The sequence below is a fragment of the Eptesicus fuscus genome, chromosome 11 (genome assembly GCF_027574615.1).
Source record: "Eptesicus fuscus isolate TK198812 chromosome 11, DD_ASM_mEF_20220401, whole genome shotgun sequence".
Taxonomy (NCBI): domain Eukaryota; kingdom Metazoa; phylum Chordata; class Mammalia; order Chiroptera; family Vespertilionidae; genus Eptesicus; species Eptesicus fuscus.
Window position 1 is genome coordinate 63,214,728 of NC_072483.1, and position 16,994 is coordinate 63,231,721.

General features: G+C 52.3%; 1 protein-coding gene across 2 annotated transcripts; it reads left to right on the plus strand.

The window, feature by feature from the left end:
• The first annotated feature begins 4,807 nt into the window (after window positions 1-4,807).
• Window positions 4,808-9,736, plus strand: NPPC (natriuretic peptide C). Of its 2 annotated transcripts, none has more exons than XM_008138711.3 (3): window positions 4,808-4,917; window positions 5,396-5,676; window positions 9,677-9,736. In XM_008138711.3, the coding sequence occupies exons 1-2, from the start codon at window positions 4,828-4,830 to the stop codon at window positions 5,654-5,656; spliced, it is 351 nt and encodes a 116-aa protein (XP_008136933.1). In that variant the 5' UTR covers window positions 4,808-4,827; the 3' UTR covers window positions 5,657-5,676; window positions 9,677-9,736. The 2 variants fall into 2 exon arrangements, with proteins under 2 accessions (XP_008136933.1, XP_027996342.1); XM_028140541.2 differs by lacking the exon at window positions 9,677-9,736 and adding an exon at window positions 6,602-6,805.
• Window positions 9,737-16,994: the final 7,258 nt, after the last annotated feature.

The window sequence follows — 16,994 nt, forward strand, 5'->3', positions numbered from 1 at the left end:
TTTCTCCCCCACCCTCCCACCCCCACCCTGCCCCAAGAAACAGAGCCTGTTTGTTGAGACTATCTGTGGAGCTTATCTGTCTCTTATTGAAGGGGGGTGGGAAAGGAGGGATAAACTCTGACGTCATGGGCCTGCGTAGGACAGCAGGGTTGCGAGCCATCTGCAGCAGGTGCTGGCAGGGCCCCTGGGAAAGGAAAAAGAGAGCAGCTGGCTCATCAGGTGGGAGTGTCCTGGGGTCAGACAAAGACCTCATGTCACGATGAGGTTAAGCTTTCCTGGAATTTCTGGCCCAGGAAGGATGGATGATGCTTCCTTGGCCTCCAATTCGTCTCCTAATGCCAGACCTTATAGGTGCAGGACCCCTGGAGAGGGTTCCAAGCTCAAGGAGATGCGGCCAGGCCAGGACCTCTGTGTTTTCTATAGGTCCCCACCACCAAACAGTCCCAGGGAGTCCTGGGGGTACAGGGTCCCCCTGTCTGGGAGTGTGTGTGTTTGTGCAGTAACATGCAGAGCCCTCTCTGCCACAGCTGCTTTGTCCTGCCTTCATCCAGGGGTGAGAAGCCTCTCATCCGGCCTCCTGATTCATTCTGCTTTTTCCCAATTATAGGTGGTGAAACTGAAGGCCCCATGCAGTGACGGGACTTGGCCAGGGTCCTGCTGTAATTTCCCTGCCTGGCCTTCATGAGATCTGCTCACCGCCTGCTCCGTGTCCTCTCTGGGAAGTTATGCAGCTGGAAGGAGGCCTCTGGGATAAAATAATTACAGAGAAAACAGATGGGCGGCTGAGCAATCCTCCCCTCCTCAGTGTGCCTGAGAATCCTTCTGTCTGGCCCCAGGGCCAGGAGGGGGTGCTGTTCCAAAGGGAGCTGGTTACCACCTTCTGGGAAAGGGGCGCTGGACAATCCTCTCTTAGCCATCCCTTCTGCATTTGTGTCCCTTTCTCACCGGAGGTATCCTCATCAAGACCCACTCCCGTCTTCCATAGGGTCCTGCTAAAGAACTGAACATCTACTCTCCCAAGAAAGGGACTGTCCGCGGTGGATGCAAGAGCCTTACCTTGCCCTTGGTGGAGGAGGAGAAAAAGGGAAGAAGGGACTCACAAGAATGAAATCTTTTCTCTCCATGTTCCCACCTTTCAGAATCTAGGAGGGAGAAGAGGGTCCCAGCTATGCAATTCTCTAATGCCTAGGCCTTGGCACGCTTCAGCCTGACTCTGATTTTCCCCATTCCCTGCTCCCTCTCTGTGTCCCCACAACTGACCACTCTCCCTCAGCCTCCTCTTTTATGGCCTCCAGGCTTGCTTGCCCTCTGCACCCCCAAGAGCTCAGTAGGCTCCCACTTTTGGAAGGCAAGCCCCTCCCCAACTTTATCACATCTCCTGCCTCCAGAACTGTCCACCACAGACTTGCCTGTTTCTCAAGCCTGCCTCCTCTGGCTACCCCTACCTGAATGCTGGCCGCCCCCCCCCCCCTTTTTTTTTTTCCTTAGGCCTGGGCACGCTGGGTTCTGCAACATCAGACCCTCCCGGCTTCCCTCGGGTTCACTGGGTTGCCCTTTAGTGAGAGCAATCTCTCATTTGGTTGTTTTTCTTTTATTGCATCCCTCCAAGCCTGAGTGCATTCCCCCTTAGCCCAATGGGAAACTGCTGTTTTCCATCTAGATTTCCCTTCTCTCCTTCTGCTGGGTCTCCTTTCCTGGCTCAGCACAGGCTTTTCCTTCTCCAGGAAGCTCGCCCTCTAGCCCAGGCAGCGGGAGCTGCTCTCCCTCCCTGCCACGTCCTTTTCAGCCTACAGAGCTAGTGTCTGTTTCCTGGGGGTTCTTCCTAGCCCGGTTGGAGCTTTGCATGCTGCAGGGATGCTCAGTGGATCCTTGGGGAATCAGTGGGTGGAAAAGCGGCAAATGACAGGATTCCCTGCAGAATTGCCAGGCCTTTTCTCTTTCCTCTACCATCAGAGCTTTTCACACTGAGCATTTCGTGAAGTCCCACGAACAGCTCATGTTCAGCTGCTCAGTGGGTCCACCTTTCCCAGGCCTGGCTCCTGGGACCAGAGCAGAAGAAGTAGACCTCATGAAGAAAAAGCAGGAAGGGCCTTAGTGCCCAGTCTAGGCCCAGGAGGAACACAGAGTCTCCTCTGCAGCTTCCTGTGCAATGAAACCAAGGGGGAAGAGCAGGGGTGTGTGTGTGTGTGTGTGTGTGTGTGTGTGTGTGTGTGAAATCTTCTGTTGCAAAGACAGTAATGTGCCGACCACCTCCCTCCCTGAATGTCCCTCTAGCCCAGGCCTAGAACGTCCACTCACCCCACCTCCCAGGCTCAGCCCGAGTGGCTGTGTAGCCTGCCCCAGGGAAGCCTTGCTCCAAGGTTCACTTGGATTTATTCTCAAAGCCCAAAGACAGGGAGTCCTAGATAGTTGCCTGCTATCACCAAGCACATCCAAGAGACAAAGACAGGAAGAACCAGCCTACAGAAGGAGGTGACTACGGAGCACCGGAAGCTTCCAACCTGTCCTTAATAAGGGATTTCAGAAGCTGTAGCTGTTGCCCCCAGAAACCAGCCCAGTGCCTGGCTCTAGAGTCAGTCTACCAGACAGAGCCGGTGTAAATAAAGCAAGTCTCAGAGAAGTTCCAGATTGCTTACATTCCACTTTGTCCCATAGGCAAAGAGGAAAAGGGACTTTCATTGCCCACCTGCAGATCCTTTCCTCTTCCTTTCTCCTCATAGAAAGAGTGGTGCCACTCTACAAATGTTACCTCCAAGAGGCAATCTGGGGGGGCCTGTGTGGACGTGGTGAGTCAACTCACCAGAACTCACATAGGATGCCCTGTTCATGTCTGGATCCTCTTCAAAAGCAGGAGGTTCTTCTACCCAAACTCAGGCCTCAGGGGTCGGTTATTTCTTAAGCAAAAGGTCCCAGGGCACAATTGGCTGGTGGGCATTTTCTGACTCGGTGTGCCAGGGTGGGATGTAGAGAGCCGTTGCATCCTGGCTTTGGGTCCAGGCTCCCCTGCAGAGCCACCTGATCCTTTGACCTCTTGATTCCGGCTGCCTTCCTGCCCCTGGTGCAGTTTCCTCTCCTAAGCGGGGAAGGAAAACTCCTTTCTGGAATCCCGGTGGTCTTCTTAGCTACTGGAGGCTGCCACTGCACCCTGGCCCATAGAAACTAGCCCAGTGCCTGGCCCTAGAGTCAGTCTGCCCGGCTCCTTAAGCCCGTGTAAATAAAGCGAGTCTCGGAGAAGTTCCAGATCGGCCACATTCTTTGTTCAGTAGGCCAAGAGGAGGATTTCCATCGCCCACCTGGAGCTTCCTCCCTCTTCCGAGGTTCTCCGCTCTCCAGCCCAGCCCTGCTGAGAGGCAGCCGAGGCTTAGTTTGCCTGCATCTCACTCAATTCTTGGGATACTGGGCTCTCCGCCTGGCGGCCCATCCCCAAGGGACTCCTCAGAGCCCGAGGGATCAGACGCCTTGCGGGAGGAGAGGGAATCGTGAGCAGCAGGCCATGTCCCACAGACCTCTCTGTGGTGAAAGCGTGAAGGCCACCACCTGTCACAGCTCACCGAAGCCAGACTAGGCTCGGGGCTGACTAAAGAACCCTCTGCAGCTCGTGCAGGTGCACAGGACTCTGGAGCGGACAACCCACCCTGGGGATCCTCGCCTGGGTGCAGACAGGGTCAGGCGTGCCCCTGTCGGTGCAGACGGAAGCCACCGCCGGGTCAGACGCAGGGACTTTATTCTGTGCGGCGGGGCCGGGCTGACCGCGCACCTTAGAGCCCCAGGGGCTGTCACACCGTGCTGCCGCACACACGCAGAAGCACTCGCATTTCGGGTCTGCCTTGGTAGCCCACCTCGTTCGCTCTTCGCTCTGAAACACACCGAGGGGCGGGCGAGAAGCTTGCACGCTCCTGTGTAGGACTTGAGCTCCCCACTGCGACCCCGGGCAAACCACGATACCCCTGCTCCCCCTGCGCCTAAACCTCCGACCGGGTTCTCTTCCTCCCGGTTCCAAAGGGACCGGGTTCTCTTCCTCCCGGTTCCAAAGGGACCGGGTTCTCTTCCTCCCGGTTCCAAAGGGACCGGGTTCTCTTCCTCCCGGTTCCAAAGGGACCGGGTTCTCTTCCTCCCGGTTCCAAAGGGACCGGGTTCTCTTCCTCCCGGTTCCAAAGGCGTACGTGCGATCCGAACTCCCGGCGAGCAGGTGAAAGGTGGAGCCGCAACCCCAGGCCTGAGCCTGTCAGGCGCCCAGGGAAGAGTTTGGCCACAGGGCAGGTCTGCGCGGATTTCGGGCTGTGCCAACTTTGTGGCCGTGTGACTTTGGGCAAGTGATTTAATTCCTTTGAGCCTGTCTTTGCACCTGCCAAGAGGGAAAGTGATCCCTTCCAGGGAGAGGGTGTGTATTGAGGTCCAAGCGTGTAGGCAAGGCAGCCAGAGCACCGGCGCTAGGCAAGCCAGGGCGCGCGCTTACTGCAAATGGAGTTCCCTTGTGCGCGCCGCTTTGCAGCTAGCTCTGAGTGCAATCGGTAGAGAGCCCGCCAAGCCGCGGGATCTCTCCGGGGTGAGATGAGGGTGGGGGCAGAGGGGGAGCCCCCGCAACCCCCTCCCAGCCCTCGGAGCGCGTGCCATTGGCCCGGGCGACCGGGTGGGCGGGGGGATGACATCAGCGGCAGGTTGGATTTATTAAGGCGCGAGCGGAGCTGCGGACTCAGAGCGCACCCAGTCGGCATCGCGTAGCTCTGTGACCCGCGCCCACACAGCAGCCCCGCCAGCCCGCTCCGCGTTTGCCTGAGCATCTGCCCTTGCTGCCGCCTGCGTGTGCCCCTCCACCTCAAGGGCACCATGCACCTCTCCCAACTGCTGGCCTGCGCCCTGCTGCTCACCCTACTCTCGCTCTGGCCCTCCGAAGCCAAGCCCGGTGTGCCATCGAAGGTGGGTGCTGTCGCGGGGATGTCGGGGCTGTGAGAGGCTGTGTGGGCAGGCTGGGGGTCTAGGAGATGCGGCCCCCAAGAGGGACCAGAGAGGGCGGTAAGGCGGTCCTCTCCTTTGAGATGAGCTTGGGTGACAGCCAGGGGAGCCCTGGAAGCTTGGATTCAGGGGTCTCCGTCCCCAGCTTCGGGAGAATGTCGACAGATGCGCAGCCCCTACCCCAGTGTGGCCCGCCGGGCGAGCGGCAAAAGAAGGGAGGGTAAGGGGCTCCCCGAAGGAGCGGACAACTATGGCCGCGTGGCAGGTGGATGCAGTGCCGAACGGTCGGCATCTCTAGGGGCGCGCTCAGGACTCGGAAGGGACAAATCGCACTCGCGGGCGCCTCAGGCTGGAGCATCAGGGGCCCCACAAAGTCTCCCTCCAACCTACCCCTCGCTGCCGACGTGCGTCCCTTCACCTGCCTGCTCTTTCTCTCGGACAGGGCCTGCGAACTCCGCCAGGGGAGGTGTCAGCCGCGTCCCAGACTGAGAGCGGCGCTCAGAAGAAGCGCGACAAGACTCTCGGAGGCGGCGGCATCAACCTCAGGGGCGACCGGTCGCGACTGCTCCGGGACACCAAGTCTCGATGGGCCCGCCTTCTGCAAGAGAAACCACGCAGAAAACCACAGCCTACTACGGGCAAGAAGAACTGCTTCGGGCACAAGCTGGACCGGATCGGCGCCCACAGTGGCCTGGGATGTTAGTGCGGCGACCCCTGGCGGAGGTGAGTACCACCAACCTGGCCGCCTGGCGCTCCAGCACACCTAGCTCCCCCGCAGCGCCCGCCAGAATCTAGGCTTAGCCCCCGCCCCCGCTAACCCCCACCTCACCGCCCCAGGCCGACTCCTCTGATCCCCTAGCCCTGGGACCAGCCCGCCTCCCATGGCCTTTGGAGGGGAACCAGGCTATACGGACACGAGATCATGTGTGTGCTAGTCATTTGCCCCTAAACCTATTTATCATCCCATTTTACAGATGGATAAAGGAGGGATGGAGAGAGGGAACTTGGGAAAGGTCAGAAATGGTTCAGGATAGATGAACGCCCCTGGCTTTCTCCGGAGAAGCGGAGACAGTTTGGAGAGCTCCCGCCATCCCCGGACCATAAATGGACTAGCAGCACTGGCCCCAATTTGCCAAATGGGAGCATGGAGGGGAGACCTGGGGTTTGTGGGAACAGAGGAGGAAGGGCATACATACAAGCCCAGGGCAAGTCTATCTGCCAACCATTGTATCATGGTGCCAGGCAGTAGGTTTCCCAGAGGTCAGGATGCTTCCTAGGTCTTTTTTTTTTTTTTAAAATATATTTTATTGATTTTTTACAGAGAGGAAGAGAGAGGGACAGAGAGTCAGAAACATCGATGAGAGAGAAACATCAATCAGCTGCCTCCTGCACACCCCCCACTGGGGATGTGCCCGCAACCAAGGTACATGCCCTTGACCGGAATCGAATCCGGGACCCTTGAGTCCGCAGGCCGACGCTCCATCCACTGAGCCAAACCGGTTTCGGCTCCTAGGTCTTTTGTCCCTGAAGTGGGAAGACTTGGAGAAATACCTGCCCCCTCACTGTAGCGAGAATAGCCCGCTGTTTGCATCACCAGAGAGCTTTTCTGGCCCCAGAGCATTCTGATTTTTGTCCCTTCTCTAAACAGTGGCTATGGGCAGACTGTCCAAAGTCCTGATGCTGCTCCAGCCCTTGTTGGAGGGAGACTTTGTGGGGCCCCTGATGCTCCAGCCTGAGGCGCCCGCGAGTGCGATTTGTCCCTTCCGAGTCCTGAGCGCGCCCCTAGAGATGCCGACCGTTTGGCACTGCATCCACCTTCAGGATCGAACCTCTGTTTGTGGCACTATTTCAGAGCAAAGGAAACAAAGAACACTAAAATAAATCTTATATTTCAAAAACTCAACCTACGTGTCCCAAAATGAGCTCCTCATTAACCTTCCCATGCCCGTCATACCTGGGCTCCCTGTTCCCTGCATGGCCTCCTCACTCTCCACTAAGGCTAGAAACCCCGCGCTACCTTCAGCTCCTGCCAGGTGCCACAGCCTGAAAATGTATTGTGGCAAAGGTCCTCACCTCCTCTCCTTATCTTCTTTGCATTCCTGCTGCCCATCAGTGCCCAAGGAAAAACCATGTCCCCACCTTGGATATTAACATTCAAATACTTTAGAATCTGACCCCTACTGGTTTCCAGCCATTTCCTAAAGCCTGGCTACTGTCATTCCTTGTCCCACAGCCCGTCTGTACCACTCCAGGCCAAGCTACTCTCTCACCCAAGAAGTCTTACCCGTGTCCACACTCTGTTCCCCCAGGGGGTAATGAGAATACCCTTTGAAAACTCTCCAGCACATTGCCTAAGTCTTTTTCACAGTCGTCCACATAAGCAATGTCCAAATCCATAGAGAATTTTTATAAGAGTTTATTTGAGCTAAACTGACATTGCCATGAAGCAAGATCTCAAATCTTGCTCTGAACAAAAAAAAACAGTTTTGCAGTTTATTTTATACATTTGGAATTAAGGAATGAGAATGTAAGGAAGATGGGAGAAAGCAAGGCAGGGTTGGATTACAGGATAGTTAGGATTAATGATCTCTCAAGGGTGGTTATGCCTCTGAGGGGTCTGAAAAAGAGGATTACCGTGGCTTTTCCAAGGTGTTAACCTAGATACACAAAAATGGGCAGGACTGGTTTAGGGCAAAGATAAACATTTTACTAAGGAAGGTATAGGCTTGAGGTGTGACTACCCACCATGACCTGCACAATTAGGAATTTATGATCAGACCACCCTGTGAGGTTACATTTATTACAGCACCCCTTTTAAAAATATATTTTTATTTATTTATTTCAGAGAGTAAGGGAGAGAGGTAGAAACATCAATGATGAGAGAGAATCATTGACTGGCTGCCTCCTGCATGCCCCCTACTGGGGATCAGGCCCGAAACCCAGGCATGTGCCCTTGCCTGGAATCGAACCTGGGACCCTTCAGTCCATATGCTAACGCTTTATGCACTCAGCCAAACCAGCTAGGGCCAGAACACTTTTTCACCTGAGCTATAGGTGCCTCCTCAGATTAACTCATGGGCAACTGAGGGCCAGATGCTAACTGAAGGTGACCTGAAACATCCCTGTGTCAGTGACTAGAGAACCCTGTCCCACCCAGCTGGGCAGTCCTCTCCCACCTGTCTAAGGTGTTAGCTGGTGCCCTTCCGCTCTCTGCAGCCAGACTGGGCTCTGTTTGTCGGACTCATCCCTGCAAAGGGAGAGTTGATTCTGCCATTTGGGGCCCAGACTCCAGTGGCTATCACTGTATTGGCTTGCTCTCTTTTCTCCAGTCTAAACAACAAAGAGTTGGGAGACACAGGCCTCAACTTTTTCACTTGTGACTTAAGCACCAAGCTCAAACTTTAGAATCTAAACAAACTTTAGAATCAATTTATTCCATGGGTTGGCAGGAGATGAGGTGAGGGCCTGGAAAGTACCTGGTATGCATGTCCCCAGAGGCTCTTGGTTCCTGGGTGTGCCTGTCTATGGGTTCCAGGTGATGACCCAATGGGTGCTGTGCAGGAGGAATCTAGGTTACTAAGACTTCCCAACCTTTTTGTCCAGGGAAATTGGTCAACTTCCTGAAAGTTCTCTTTTAGCTGAACACCCACCTCCAACACCCTTAACCTTCTGAACCCCACCCTCACCCCCCATCCCCGTGACCTTAGCTCTAAGCAGCCACCATAATGACTGTCGCTGATGATTATAGCCTTGATTATAAATGGTAATGACAGCGACTGGGTGTGTCCAATGCCTGAATGAACACCTTGCCCACGGGCCCCAGGGACATCACAGACATCTGTCATCTGTTTAAACACAGGAGACGGTCAGAAAAGGGAGCTGTGGGAGAGTTCATCAGGCCACTGAGGCCCGGGGTCCCTCTGCACTGACTGTTCTTTGGGAGGGCACCACCCCTCTCAGGAGGATGCCTTCCTCCACCCCAAGCACCCTTACACCCATTAGCAAAGACAGCACGGCCCTCATCAAATGACTCTGGGGTTATCGCTCTAACCCCAGCACACCCCGTGAGACCATTCACTTCTCCGGGCTGCTGAGACACCAGTTCCTCTGCTTCGGAAGGAGACCCTTTGAGATGAAGCCAGCTGGGGAAGGAAGTGCTATTTACTGAGTGGCAGCTGTGACCCAGACGCTCTGCAGGGCCCCTTGTACACCCTGGGAGGTGGCTATTATCCCCTTTTATGGGTGAGGAAATCCATACTCAAAGCTCTCCAGGGCCATCCAGGAAATAAATATCAGAGCTGGGGTTTGAGCCCAGAATTCCTGATTCCTCCGATGTTTCTTTTTCCTCCACGGTAATCCAGACACATAAAGCTGAGGCAGGCACCTGACGGAGGGTTTGTGTTGTAGCAAGGACGGGAAAGAGGGGTATTTTCCATCCCCCTCCCCTCACCATGTTTCCCTGAGCCGAGGGCAAGGCCTGCAGTTAGCCAGAGGGGCGGCTGGCTGGCAGGCATTCTGGTTCCACCTGTGCTGGGGCGGAGGAGAGATGAGGCTGGGAAAGGGTGGCGTGGAAGGGCCCCTTCCTTCTACTGGGGCCCAGGTGGAGGAACACTGCTTCCTGCTTCTTTGGGGAAGGGGAGGAAGGTTCTAGAACTGCCTGGCAGGCTGGGCTCCCTCAGCTGAGGGCCAGCACTGAGTGTCCCGTGTCCCCTCTGTGTTTCAGGATTGGGAACTTGCTCCGTTTTGCTGAGATCATCCTTGGTCATCTGGAAGCACCTCCAAGGCAATGTGGCTTTTACATTTCTTTCTTATATTTTCCCTTGCGGTACTGGGAATAGGCAACACCAGCTGTTTTATTATTATTTGGGGAGGGGGTATGATTTTATTGTTTGTTTGTTTATGAAAAGGAAAAATAAAAAGTTATATATATTACATATATATAGTATACATGAAACACACACCTACACCGACGTGTTGACAAGGGACAGTTTATCAGAGACTGACAAAACCAGCTGTAAACATTGCTGTGTGTAAATTCATGTCATGCATAAATGTATTTATGTTGTAAAGCTATTTATATTGTTTATAAAGAGATATTTATAAAAAGTTTTATTTATGTAACTAAATGAAAGAAGTCAATCATTGTAATGTTTTTGTATTAACTAGTTGAAAAATGTTAAAAAAAAAAAAGTCCTTCTGTGAACATCTTGAAAACTGTCTTTATTTATTCATTGCATTTATTTTTTAGGAAGTAGTCTGAGGAAGAGGGAGAAAGTGGAAGACAAGGCTTTTTGCCTCTAAACAGATCTCACAACTGGACTCCCAGTTGTTAATTTCTTGTATCAGTCAGAATCCCTAATCTACTGAATCTGCTGTTCCTGGGATGGGGTTGGCCTGTGGACTCTGTTCCTAATGGTTCTGACCAGCTTGACCAGGTCAAGAAGCTCTGCCCAGAGCACCTGACAGCTGGGAAATCAGAAGTCATGAATTCAATTAAAAATTTAATTTAGAAAAAAGATATAGTTAAAATAAAAATTAAAAAGAAATAAAAATGACATTTAGCCCTGGCTGATGTAGCTCAGTGGTTAGAGTGTCAGCCCACACACCAAAGGGTCACAGTTTTGATTCCCAGCCAAGAGCATGTACTACCTGGGTTGTAGGTTTCCTCTGGCCCTGGTCAGGGTGTCTCTCTCACATGGATGTTTCTTTCTCCTTTCCTCCCTTCCACTCTCTCTAAAAATCAATAGAAAAAATATCCTCAAGTGAGGATTAACAACAACAACAAATCATTGAATTTAGCTGAGGGCCTTCTAATCCTATTGCACCTTTTCTCTGTTATTAGAGGAAAGAAATAACCAAAAGCTCCCCTCTGTTTAGGGGAGATTTAGAAGGTTCCTGTCTATCTTGTAGAATTGGTCAGGTCATCTTATGAACCTTAGCAATCCCATTTTATAGACTTGCTCACAGAGGCACAGGGTGAGTGGTTTTTACCTCATAGTGAATGCTGTGGTCAGCGTGGGGGTGAGAGGGAGGAAGCCCCTGAGAGAAAGAGGATGGATCACCAGGTGTCATACTTATACAGTGCCGTGTGCTTTTCGAGGAGGTTGTGATTTTTCTTTCCACTTGAAGCTGCTAAGAGTTATGGCTCCTGTGCCCCATGGAGCCTTGGATGTGAAATGATGAGTAGAATCTCTTTTCCCAGAACCAGCAGGAAACTTTTAAGTAATTCCGAGGTAATCTCACTGTATCCTTGGCAAGGTGACACTCATATAGCATCCCCCATATGTCTTCTGTCCCCCATTTGGTGAAAGCTGGGACATTAAGAGCCTTTAGGCTCATCACATCAGGGGGTGCCTGACCCCACTCAGGGCATTGGGAACTGTGTGTCCCGAGGTCATGGGGTCACAGGCCCAGGTGAGCAGTTGGAGAGGCAAATCAGCAGCCAGTGACCTGGCCTTTCTGGGGCATCTGCGTTCCGTGACCTTTGCTCCCAAGTCATCCTCCAGCATCAGGTTCTCAGGTGGGTGGGTGGCCAACGTAGTGTTTAAGGCAGGCGTCCTCAAACTATGGCCCGCGGGCCACATGCGGGTGTTTTTGTCATTTTGGTTTTTTACTTCAAAATAAGGTATGTGCAGTGTGCATAGGAATTTGTTCATAGTTTTTTTTAAAACTATAGTCCGGCCCTCCAACGGTCTGAGGGACAGTGAACTGGCCTCCTGTTTAAAAAATTTGAGGACCCCTGGTTTAAGGGCTAATTCATGCAAGAAAATCGCTTTTAAGATAAGGTCCCACTGGGGGAGATTCCAAGCCTTCCCACCTCCTCAGCTTCCACCGCTGCCACCGTGGACATCTCAGTGCCCACCCTGCTTCTGTGGCTCAGAACTCGGTGCCCGTGTGAGTCAGCGGGAGAGTTCCAGCACCCAGGCCTCCCCAGTGCCTCAGCTCACTGTGTGTGTGCAGACCTGTGCTGGACGCGGAGGGCCACTGCAGAAGAGGGAGGGAGTGGGAAGAGGCAAGTGGTGCACTGTGGGCTTTGCTGGTGGTGAGTCAGGCACATCTTCCCAAAGCCCGGAGACATAGGGGTGGCAAATGTGGGAATCAGGGAGCCACCTCCAGAGGCTAAAGGCTTTCCCTGCGGACAGTTTCCGGGGCCGCTAGGACCCTCAGGCCTAAGCTACACAGGCTATCCTCCCAAGATTCTCTTGGCATGAATTAGCCCGCGAACAACAGAACAATGTGCACAACCCTCTCATGCCCACTTCTCCCCTGCCAGGGAGAGGCCTGCTTGCTAGAATGTTGCTGGATCATCAGTTCTCGTTTGACCTGCAAACCTGAAGTCCTGAGACTGCTTCCTTGGCAGTGAAGCAGATATGTCAGCCCAGCCAGGAATTTCTGGAAAGTCAGGAAGGATCAAGAAATATTCCCTAAGTAACAGGAAAAGTTTGGAAACTTCCAGAGATTGCCCATGTGCTTTAACTCAAGAGCTTCCGGTCCTCTGGCCGGGGTGTTGGCCTCCCCCCTTTCCGTGAGCATCTCCCCTCCAGAGCCACCTGGAGAACCTGCAGTTCCCCTCTCACACAGGGGGACCAGAGCAGCCCAGATCGCTGGAAGGAATGGCTCCAGGGGTGGGCCTGCTGGAGCCCTCCTGGACAGGGCAGCACCTCCACAGTGTTGCAGAGTTCCCTGCCAAGGGCCGGTTGGGCTGGGCAGAGGCAAAGAGAGTTTCGGGTGCTGGAAGGCCTCAGGCCTCAGGGTGTCCCAGAGGAAGCCATTCCCTTCCCTGAGGTGCTTGGCTATTGGGGATTTAGGGTAGAGAATGGGGAAGAGTTAAGAGCCTGCCTGGCCAAGGCTCCCTGGTGCTGTGCCGAAGCTGGTGACACGGAGGAGCCCTGGCCCTGCAGAGCTGGACCCAGGAACCCACCTCGGGCTCCCAAACACACAAGGAGGCCCAGTCTTTCAAGCTCATGCCAGGGCTTTCTCCAGAGATGTACCCCCAACTCCTATCATGAGGTGATGGGGAGTTGGGGGAGGCAGGGCCTCCAGGTCCTCTGCCAGGCACACAGTTCCAGGAGCCTGCCTTCCTCCCACTGCCCAAGACATGGGAGGTCCTCCCCTGGCAGCCATGACCCCACAGGGGTGGTGGAAATGGGCTGCACGCAAGCTCTGCAGGTGATCAGAGAGGCCACCACACATGGACGGACAGTTCAGAGTCCCGCCCTTTTGTAGGAATAACTCTTAGCTCAGGCAGCTGGTGGGGTGTAGAGGAAAGGGCCCCCAACCTTTGTTAGGGAGCAACAGTCAGGGTCCCTCAGAATTGGAATTGGACTCAGCTGGTTCATGTGAAGACACTTGACTGAGGGCCTCCTTTCAGGAGCAAGAGCAGGGGGAACCCAGGATCCCGTGAGAAGCCAGTCTCTCCGCTGGAGTGAAGGGAGGAAACGCCCCAGTTGCAGCTGGGTAGAAGGGTCATCCTGAGAGAGCTGTGCCATGGTGTGGGATGGGTCACCAAAGCAGGGCAGAATGAGGGAGAATAACCCAAACCCCACCTCCAGTCTCTTGCTGGTGCCTCCAATTGGCTAAACCCAGCAGGCATCAGCCAGAGGGGAGCCCAGGTGATGCGGCCTGCAGCAGCAGCCCGCTAGGACAGGTAGGTGGGAGGCAAACAGACTCAACAGCCCCAAAGGGCCTTGGTTTCGGCAGGGATGCAGCACCCTCCTCTGGCAGGTAGGGGGCTGATAGCTCCTTGCCAGAGACAGTCCCTGGTCTTGGTTGCAGAACACAGAGGATTGCCTGGGTCAGAAATGTGGCCACCGTATGACTGATGACTCTGATTCTGGGAGTGGGCCCACATTCATAGCTTCACTGAGCTTGTCTGGAGGGCCACCGGCCCTCCATCCATGTCCCACCAGGACTGCCAGTCAACCGTGTCCCCTCCCTGCTGGCAACTGCCTGATGCTCTCTATCCTACCCTGGTCCAGGCCCTGGACAGATATGGTTTTTACAGGGAAAGAATAGGATTAAAGAGGGTACCCGGCAAGCCCCCACCTGTCCCCCCACCCCCACCCCAGGGCAGACCCACATTATGAACCTGCCTGACTCCAGCACAGGTAGACTCCCCGTCCCCAACCTCAGTCTACCTTTTGTCCTTTTCTAGAATTTGAGCTTGTTTTCACATCCCGGACTTGATCTTCCATTGCACCAATTCTGTTCCTAACTGCAGTGTGGCCTTTGAGCTCACCGTTTCATTTTCTGCATGTTTTCTTTTCTCTGCAAAAAGTTTTTCGTGTTTCATTCTTTCCCCCTTTCATCTCCTCTTGTTTCCTTTTCCCTTACTCTGCTGCCTTTTCATTCTAGCTCCTCGTTCATAGAAACCATGTCCTCCTGCATTCTATGTAGAATGCACTACAATTTCCTGAAACTGTCTTCTAGATCCTTCTGCAAATACATTTCAGAGGCCTGTTCCCCTGCAAATTCTAAAGGTATGAGGAAGATGTTGGGAAAGTGGCAAAACATTAGAAATGGCATGAAAATAGCCTGATACTTACAGAGTTCAGAGAGTCGCTGACCAGCTTCTGGTTGGCTCAGAGCCTGGGGCTGAGTAGAGACAGGACCCTGGGAGCTGGATGCTTGCTCAGTCCTGATGGAGGCATTCAGCCCAGGGGCCATAAGCCGAGGGTGGGTTGGGTGTTTCTCTCTCTGGCACTTTATTAGTGTCAGTTCTTCCTGATTCCTCCTGGTTCGGGCATCACCTTGCCTGTCCGTCTCACTTTGGAGTGCTATGAGGTTGGGTCCACACCTACATGTTCCTGTATATGTGGCTCTCTCCAAAAGCAGCTTTGGGACCAGGAACTGTTTTTACTAACGTATTGTCTCAATTATGCCCCAATTAATTGATTATCTGTCTAGACTTAGTGGGACAAACGCAGGTGACCAGGAGTCAGCAATAACGGCCTATCTCCTGGTACTTCAATGTCTAGACAGCTGAGCCAAACCGGAACACATGACACACAAGACAGAATTAGTATGCAATCACACAGGGTTTAGTTACCTATTCCTAGTGGGTCCTAGGCTCCAGCAAAGGCCACCCGGCGATGCACACTGAAGGACAGACGATGAAAACAGAGACAGGCAGGCGGCCGCAGTTGGTTCAGGCTCACACAGCAGAGCAATTAGGGGCTTGTCTCTCGGAGCGACGTGGAGTCCTCCTCTTATCAGGCAGGAGACCTCAACTGAAGACGGTCTCAGGGTTATATAGACCGTGGTAAATAACTTGTGTCCTCATCAGTGGGCCAGACAGTGTGCCTTATGCTAGGAGCAGGGCATTTACACTTTAAGGGCTCAGGGCTTTTACATCAAGATAATGGGGTGTTCATTAATTTTGGAAGTTACAGAGTATTGGGGGTTTCCATACAGCAAACATTTCACACAATAATTATTTCATACATTAGAGGGGTTACATTATTATAACACACATTGTATTTAGATTTGTGAGAAGCAGAAGTTTATGGTTTTCCCCCCTTTTTCAAAATACCAAAATCCAAGGTCTTAAAGTAATTCCATTATTTTGCTATTTTCCAAACTGTTTAGCTTTGCTTGTGTATTTTTTACATAATACTATTGTTTATATTGGTTTTCTTAACACTTTTTTGTACTTTTAAAAATTCTTAATTGAACATTTATTTTTGAGTACAGTCATATTACTATCCCAAAGTTATGATACATTGCAGTCTCACTTTTTTTTTTATCTTCTAAAGGGTGCTTTCATTGTGTGCTGCTCACTTCCTAGTAAATTCTATCTTATCTGATGTGAACACCCTACTTTATTTTTATTTTTGCTTGATATCTTTACCCAGGCTCCTACATGATCCATGAAAATAGGAAAGGCTGGGCCTACACTCAAGGAAAAGGTTGGGATTAATTTTTGAGGCTGGAAATGGGGTGACATCTGACAGGATGTTTGCCAAAGGGTAACAGGTACTATTTCTAGATGGGGGACTGCAGAGGACTCTGACTTTTTATTTTTGTACTTTTTGGTTATAGTTGCATTGCTTGCAATGAAAAGGTAGTGTGTGTGTGTGTGTGTGTGTGTGTGTGTGTGTGTGTGTGTGTGTGTGTGTATACAAACAAATGTTCATAGCAGCATTATTCACAATAGCCAAAAAGTGGAAACAACCCAGATGTCCATCAACTGGTGAACTGGTAAATAAAAGGTGGTATATCCATTAAGTGGGATATTACTTAGCAACTTTAAAAAAATAAAAGTACTGATTCATGGTACAACATAGATGAACTTTAGAAAAATGAGGCCAAGTGAAAGAGGCCAGACTCAAAAGGTCATATATTGTGTGACTCCATCAACTTGAAAGGTCCAGCAGAGGCAAGTGTATAGAAACAGAAAGTCCATTCCAAGTGGCTGTTTCGGGCTGGAGTGGGAGGGTGAGGGGAAATAATTGCTAATTATTATGGGATTCTAAAATTGATTGTGGTGATGGTTTCCCAACTCTGTGAATATACTAAAACCACTGAATTATACACTTTAAATGTGTGAACTGTAGTGTATGTGAATTATATCTCAATAAATCTGTTACTTTAAAAATAAGGTTATTTCAAAAGGGAGAGTGTGAAAAATTTCAAAAGACTCAGAATGAAGTCAGGCACTCAGAACCCAGCCCTGTTTCAGGCTGGATCTTTCCCAGGAGTGGTGTTTGCTAAGCTGCAGGCCGAGGTGGGTGGACCAGCCCAGGTGTCAGGTGGCCTGGCACCACCCCTGCCGGCTGGGAGGTTTGGCAGGTGAAACCTCAGCCTCCTCTTCCATCAAGTGGGAACGATACTCCTGCCTCGAAGGGCTGCTGCAAGGGTAGCAGGAGAGGCGCGTGCCAGGACCTTTGCTCTGCACCTGGCAAACAGGGGGCTATGATTATAAGACGAGGCGCATGCATGGTCCCCCATCTGAGGGCCCAGGCTTCCCAGACTACGAACAACAACAACAAAAAACCCTGTCCCTTTAACAGAGGAGCCGAATGACCACAGCTTGAGGATCC

Bases quoted from the DNA above. Each gene is read 5' to 3' on its own strand.
- NPPC (XM_008138711.3), top strand. From the start codon at position 4,828: ATGCACCTCTCCCAACTGCTGGCCTGCGCCCTGCTGCTCACCCTACTC. The intron at 4,918-5,395 runs GTGGGTGCTGTC...TCTCTCGGACAG, and splicing joins AGCCCGGTGTGCCATCGAAG to GGCCTGCGAACTCCGCCAGG.